This window comes from Abrus precatorius, unplaced genomic scaffold (genome assembly GCF_003935025.1).
Source record: "Abrus precatorius isolate BTA unplaced genomic scaffold, Abrus_2018 Scaffold6, whole genome shotgun sequence".
Lineage (NCBI taxonomy): Eukaryota > Viridiplantae > Streptophyta > Magnoliopsida > Fabales > Fabaceae > Abrus > Abrus precatorius.
Genome location: NW_020874406.1, coordinates 6,682,165 through 6,689,825, shown reverse-complemented (window position 1 = coordinate 6,689,825; position 7,661 = coordinate 6,682,165). Strand labels below are relative to the sequence as shown.

Below are 7,661 nucleotides of genomic sequence, written 5' to 3'. Positions count from 1 at the left end.
TTTGGGACAAAGAAATATTCCATGGAGAATCACAATGCATTTCACATGGACATTATAGAGTTGCTAGCTGATGAATTTTGTGCAGAAATTTTCTTAGATGTCTTTTTGTCAGAATTTTAGATATATTACATGAGATTAGCTAAATTAAGTGATTAGTTTATAGTTTTAATGATTGAATGAATCACACTTTGGTTTGATAGGTGGACTTTAAAAATTCTTGTGTGTTGGATTAATTGTGGTAAAATATATACCTTGTGAGTTTTTGAGCCATTGATATACATGATAGCATCATGTCATTCAATTTTCTTTCATTGTGTGATTTCACTTATGGTTGTATGACACTAGATATGCATTAACAAGATATCGGGAGTTGCTTACATGTAGGGATTGTATTAGTACCCTATAACGTCCATTTAAATAATGATTACTTTAAATTAATTGTGTAAATTTATTTTAATTTTAAAAAATATTTATATAACCTCTAAACAATAAGTGTTGCTATTTTTATTTTTAAAGGAATAAAATTTACTTATTGAAATATTAATTGGTATCTTAGGAAAGAGAAAATTATTTTAACTCTACAGGTTCGGTTCCTGTTCCTACGTATCTCTGGTGCAATGGAGAATTCAAAGTCATGTAGTTATATCCAAAAATTATGAAGTTGGTGGGTTAAAATTAAATTTAGTAAAATAAATTTTACTTAGAGATTTCAATTATTTTCATGAGATTACGTTTATGATATAAGATAAAGCAGTTATACATGCATCCAACTATAAATAATATAAAAAGCAAATGGAAATCACATAATTATATTACAAATTATTAAAAATAATTTAATAAATTAAAAAATTTATTTGTAAATGAAAAATTTTAAATTTATACTTAAATTTGAAGATTCGTATGGAAAGAGAATTTAGCATAAGTCATACATAAATCTCTTATAATTTATTAAAAAACTAAAAGTAATGTAAATTGCATATTGATGTTGCAAAAGAATTGTATAACAAAATGAAGAAATAGAATTAAATAATTAAATGTTTAGTTATTTAATTTATCAAAATTAAAAATATTGCTTTGTAAAATTTAAAGTATAAGTAATTCCATTTAATGAAAGGAAAAATATATTTTAATTGATTAAAGAAGATAATTATTTAATAAAAAGATTAAAACTTTATTTTGATAAATTTATATTGCAATGAATCTAAGGTAATATTGATATATAAAAACCTTAACAATTTAAAACGTATAAAAATAGAAACACTATACAATAATACTATAAATCATTGCACTAATATGATAAAAATATTTTAATTTAATTAATTAATGAGTATTTTTATATTAGAAAAATATTTGAGAGGATATATTTTTAATTAATCATAGAAATAAAAATTATAAGAAGTATACTTAAATTAGTGACATGTATTTGATTAATTAAAAATTAATATAATTGAGTCTTAATAATTTATATTACTTAATAATTTAAATATAAAAATATTTTAGATGATAATTGATTAATTTTAGAAGTTAGATTTAATTTTTTTTAATATATTGATGGTATATAAAATTTAAGATAGTATTGATACATATAGGTTTCAACGATTTATAATGCGTAAAGGTACAGATACTACACATTAGTATTGTGAATCATTGTATTTGTTTTATATATTTATTTATCATATTAGCTATATGATTTTAAAATAAAATATGAATTATCAATTATGATATAAAATAAAAATCCAAACATATTAATCTATTACGACGATAAAACAATAACGAAGAGACAAATATATAAATTAGTAAAATGATGATAATAAAATGGCATGGATATTATAAATGAAGATGATACTTTAAAAAAATTTATCATTATTTTCAACTCATCATTATTATTATTATTATTATTTAAAAAATACAAAAAATTAAATTTCACAAAAAATAAATTAAGTACAAATGTGAAAAATAAAAGGAATAAGAAAGAAAAAAAATAAAAATTTCTTATATGAACGAACAAAAAATGTTCCATCCATTTTTATTTAGTTATTTTCATTATTGTTATAATAATCAAATGTAATAGATTATGATTGTATTGTAAACTATGTTTGCAAACATTGGTCACAAACAGATGCTTTTATATTAGAATTATTACAAAATGTTTTCGAGAATCATAAAAAAAAAAAAGCTATCATAGTTTAAAAGTGAAAGGAGTTCACGTGATTTCGCTACATCTCGTGATAATCTCCTGAAATGTATTCCAATATTATAGTAAAAAAGATAAAATAAAAAAAAACTGACAACCATCAAATCTTATGCCATATGCATACTTTATAACTTTACCAGTTCGATGGTTTAGGTAGAAACCCGTCAAAGGTGTAAAAGTTTTGATACATATATTGAAAAAATAAATGCAAAGCAGTGGTTACATGATCTTAGAAATAGACAAAATTTAAAAAAATTATTTTACAGGTTGGAAATCCAAAAAAATGTCATAGAAGATAGGTTATTTTTGCATGTTTCATAAAGATTTTAAAACAAACATCGAAAGAATGCAATAGTAAGGTTGAGAAATGTTATTTTTGTTTCCGTTGAATTTTTCTTGCTCATGAACTTTCTTCAATTCTTCTTTTTTTTTCTTACAAGCCCCCGTTCGTCCCTTAAAAAATTCTCTATGTCGCTCCTCCTCTCGTTTCTCTCTGGTTTTTGAAAATATAAATTCTTTCTCTTTCATATCCCTTTCTTTATTTCACCCCCTCCCCCCATTTAGTTCTCTCCTTCCCTTTTCATACGGTGTTGTTGCTTCATTCTTTTTGTACCATGCTATAAATAAAACAAAATATTTAATATATTTTCTATTTCATGTATAAAGGAGATGTCCTTGATATTGTTTTCTAATCAACAAGTGTTCAATTTTCTCACTGGAAGTCAAATTTGTTTTTATTCCAAATTTGTAAAGACCAAACTTTTTATTTAGAAAAGATAATTTATTTTCATTCTTTTTTTTAAAATTAAATTCAGACTTTTTCTTTTACAAAATAAAGGAATAGATATTAAAAAATCAAACTAAAAAAAGTAAAAAAAAAATGAATATTCACATGTATAATTTCCTTCTTTTAAGCTACTAGCCAAATAGCCAACATTGTATTATGTCAATTATTTGTTCCTTTAGGGTTTAAACTTTATTTCAAGTCAAATATGTAAAATAATATGACCTAACCTTAAGAGATACAAGAGCTTTAGATTTATTTTGGAAGTGATCATAGAAATAAATATGTGGTGGGTGTAATATTCTCTTTTCAATTTTCGGTAATTTATATTTCTTTAATATTAAGTAGTATTAGAATGTAATTAGATGTAAGTTTGGAGGATTGTTAGACGAGTTTTAGAGCGGGACGTCTCACTCAAGCGAGGTAAATCTCGCCCAGACAAGATTGAGCATGCAAGAACACAAAGTTGTAAGGCTATCTCACTCAAGTGAGATAAGATAAATGTTACCCAACTGTCACTTCGCCCAGACGAGAGTGATTTCGCTCAGGTGAGTTGGGGTTTTTCATCCAGGCAAGGTGGGTCACTCAAGCGAGGACCCACAAGAGAAATAACATGCTCTCTAGATACCATTTCGCTCAGTCGAGATGGAACTTGCTCAAACAAGCATATCAGAAAAGAAGGAGCAAGACCACTGTCTACATGTCTTGCTCAGACGACAAATCCGTCGCTCAAGCCAAATGTCATGTCTCAAGCGAGTTGTCTCTCGCTCAAACGAGAATGCATGGGGCTAAGTGGTATTTAAGAGATTTCCTGCATGGAAATCTTATTTGTTTTTGAACTCACATTTCTCTCTCTAGTTTTCTCTGAGCTCTTTCTTCCTTTTACCTAGATAAAAGCCACAAAAATTTCATTTTCTCTTCAAAGTTGAACTTAGACATTAAAGCTAATCGACTCTAAGTAAGTTTCTTTGGATTAAACTTGAGTTTCTCTAATCGTTTTTCATGTTTTTGTTCTTATGGATATCTCTTGATACTCAGGAGAACTTCCATCTGTGAACCTTAATCCTTTTCAACATCTCTCCATAAACTCATCTTTGAGGTAAGAAGAACTCTATTTGATTATTATCGTATGATATTTATTTTATGCTTATAGAGTACTATTATGTGAATATGGTATGAGAATGGATGATTGAGATATCTATTGTATGGAGTATGAATAAAAATATGTTTGTTTGATTATTTAGACTGATTGATTATTTGGGCCAAATGGCTGACATATGCTTACTTGCATTGTATGATGAGTACCTGATATGGAATATTATGGAACTTGCTGAGTGATTTTGTATTATTTTATGAAATATATTTGAGTAAAATGATATATGGTAACGATGTTGATATAAAATGATTTACGGTTAAAATTGTATCAATGAATATATTTGTGGAATGGACTTAGTCTAGAAGTACTTTACTAAGCACGATCTGATGATTGAGAAAGAGAATAATTTAAGAACGATCTAAGAGTCGGATATGGATTTGATCTAGTATGACTAGTTACAAAGATACACTGAGGGTATAGAGTCTGGAGACGATAAAAATTTAAGGGAAATGTAGGGTGGTGAGCGACATTCGCGTATCTATACACACTCTTTATGAGAGCGAATGCATCACATAGCCTCAAACTCGTCTCTTGACTAGACTCCTAACTATTTCTTTGCTAAATGGCTCGATTATTGTACATGTTGTATCCGTGTACATAGGCTAACTGACAACTATTTACCTAGTTGAGTAAAACCTCAAGAAGTGCTAAAAACATCGATATCTGTGATTACAGTGCACTGAAAGTGCATGTTGAAATAAGAGAAAGGAATTAAATAATAAATTATTTGAATGTTATGTGTGAGGTGAATGTGTTTGTAAAAATGAATTCATGAAATTGAATGTGTTGTATTTATGTTAAAATTTTGATTGTATGCTAAATGTTTGTAAAGGACAGAATAAATACTCATCCGTACTAAATTTTTAAGAACTCAGGATGACAGAGCCTTAGGGAAGAATTAGATTAATAGATAGATCTGTACATTTTAGATTAAATTATATATTTAATGAATATCAGAGAGTAAATTATTTTAAATTTGTTGTACTTGTAGAAGATGAACCTAGGATTTTTATTATGTTAAAGATGGATTTCTCTTGTAATATACCTTTTGACTTTTCTAGGAGTAGAATACACCAGACTCTATGTGTATATATATACAGAGGTACTGTTAGAACTCCGGCAGTCTTGAGTGTTGGTGTTTGAGTTGAGACTGCTCTGGATTGTAAATTTTCTTATATGATGTAAATATTTTGATAATGTAAATGTTATTTTAAGTTTTGTATATTATGACAAACCGTATGTCAATTATATATATATATATATATATATATATAAGGTATATTCAAGTTTCTCATTGAGCATACTAAAACTTAGCTAGGAGGATTATTTATTCATTTCGTAATTTATTGATATTGTTTTATTAATACTGTGAAGCTAGAAATTCTCGACCATATACACATATTACTGGAAAAAAAATTCTATCAAATTGTCAAAAACTAATTAAACATAAAAATGTAATTTATATAGATTGATAAAGACTAAAATATGCATTGTACGAAAATTTGATATTAGGACGTTATAATTTGGTATCAGAGCAGTTCATCCAAACCTGCCTAGAGTATGGGACTAGTTTATCGTGATAATGTGATATTGGTTAGAAATTGTTTGTTAATACAACCTACTGGATGTGAATTGTTTGTTTTGATTGAGATGTTTGGAGTGTTTGTATGTTTTGAATTTGATATGAAATGTGTTGGAATGAAAGCTGATATGTGAAATTTGATTTTATAGAATTAGAACTATGGTTGGTAGAGGTAGACCTGCTAGTGCTATTAATGAGATCTTGGCCCGCATAGCGCAAGTCCTAAAGAACTTGTACAAAACCAAGATGCATAGCCAGTAGATTGTGGACTCTCTTCATTCATGAAACATAGCCCTCCGAAGTTTGAGAGGAAATTTGATCCTGAAGGTGCTCAGAGGTGGATAATGGATATAGAAAAGATATTTAATGTGATGGGATATCGCAAGGAGCATAAGGTGGTTTTATGTCACCTATATGTTGGGAGAAGAAGCAGAGGACTAGTGGAAGTTTGCCAGTCAAACTCTGTCATAGGAAAAAGGATATATCTATTGGGAAGCTTTCAAGGTATGTTTCTAGGGAACTACTTCCCTAGAAATTTGAATAAACAAAAGGTCCAGGAATTTCTTGAGCTAAAACAAGGAAATATGTCTGTGGGAGAATATGTTGCCAAATTCCCTGAACTCATGAAGTACTTGCCACATTTCCAGCACAAGGATGAAGACGAAGATATATGTGCCCGGTTTGAGAATGGGCAGAGGCCAGAGATACGAGCAGCAGTCAGTGTGAATTCTGGCTTCCACAGATCTAGTTTTTGGGACATGTTGTCTCAAAGGACGTTACAGTGGGGGAGGGGGAAATTCTTTAAGATAGTGAAAGAGTCCAAATTCCAGTAGCATTTGTAAAACCTAAAAAAAAGAGAAAGAAAGAAATAAATATAAAAAAAATTCCAACATTGATTATGGGATTGTTAATTAATGTATGTATATTGATTGAATGCTTAAAAATAGGGGTACACAAAAAATCCAAACATAAAAGGCCAATCCATAACCAAGCCCAACCAGTTTTAAAAGTCTAAAATTTTTAAAGATTTAGACATCTCAATCCATAAGAAAAAAAATTTGGATGTAAATTGGTTATAATATATTAAATCGAATAAGACTTTATAAAACCAAATTTATTCTTCTCCTCCGTCTAAACCCTAGATTTCTTTCTTGAGAAAAATTACATTGACTTGGTACAGAGATTCACTTGCCCAACCTTGCAGGTACTCTTTTTTCCTCCTCAATTTTTAGTAAGCACCATCTTATTTCATTCTTCGTCGTTCTATTTTGCTGCTTTCCAGTTTCATGTGAGGACATCCGATTGTGTTTAATATTTTTGGTTGTTTTGGCAAATCAAATTTACTGAGGGAAATTATTGTGTCTATTTTGCTATTTCGCCGTTTTGCTTTATCAACGATAGAATTGACACAGAATACATTCATCACTTAATGTCCTTTTATTCAATTTTTCAACATTTGAGATCCACAATATTGAAAAGCTAGAAATTTACATAATCATATATACCTCTAGTTAGTCTTTTTTAACATTTTTGCAGTAATGCTTTTCGTAAAAAGTTCATGAAAATGGAGATATTTTAAAAAAAAAATAGAGCAGAAAATCATTATGTTTTTGTTATTTTCTCTTTGATGATAAATGCAGTTCACATTCCACTGTTACAGTGGAATTGCTTTGCAACTTTCTTTTGATGTTTTTGTGACAAACATTTGTTGTGCTGATTATTATTATTTACATGCAGGGAATTATTGAAGCTTGCATTATGGTTCATGTCCTTTCTAGGATTTTTATTGATAATTATATTTGGATTGTATAACTGTTGATTCTGATTTGTTATAATCTTGTCAAATAACACCTTGCTATATAATTGCCTTATTCCTTTATTTCAAGTGTTTGATACAAAGTTGACTTGGTACATTATCTAATAATATTTTTCACATAAGAAATTT

At 28.3% G+C, this 7,661-nt stretch overlaps 1 protein-coding gene across 1 annotated transcript; it reads left to right on the top strand.

The window, feature by feature from the left end:
- The first annotated feature begins 5,997 nt into the window (after window positions 1-5,997).
- On the top strand, window positions 5,998-6,549 carry LOC113870078. Its single transcript, XM_027506677.1, has one exon. It carries the CDS (start codon window positions 5,998-6,000, stop codon window positions 6,547-6,549), a length of 552 nt encoding a protein of 183 aa, XP_027362478.1.
- Window positions 6,550-7,661: the final 1,112 nt, after the last annotated feature.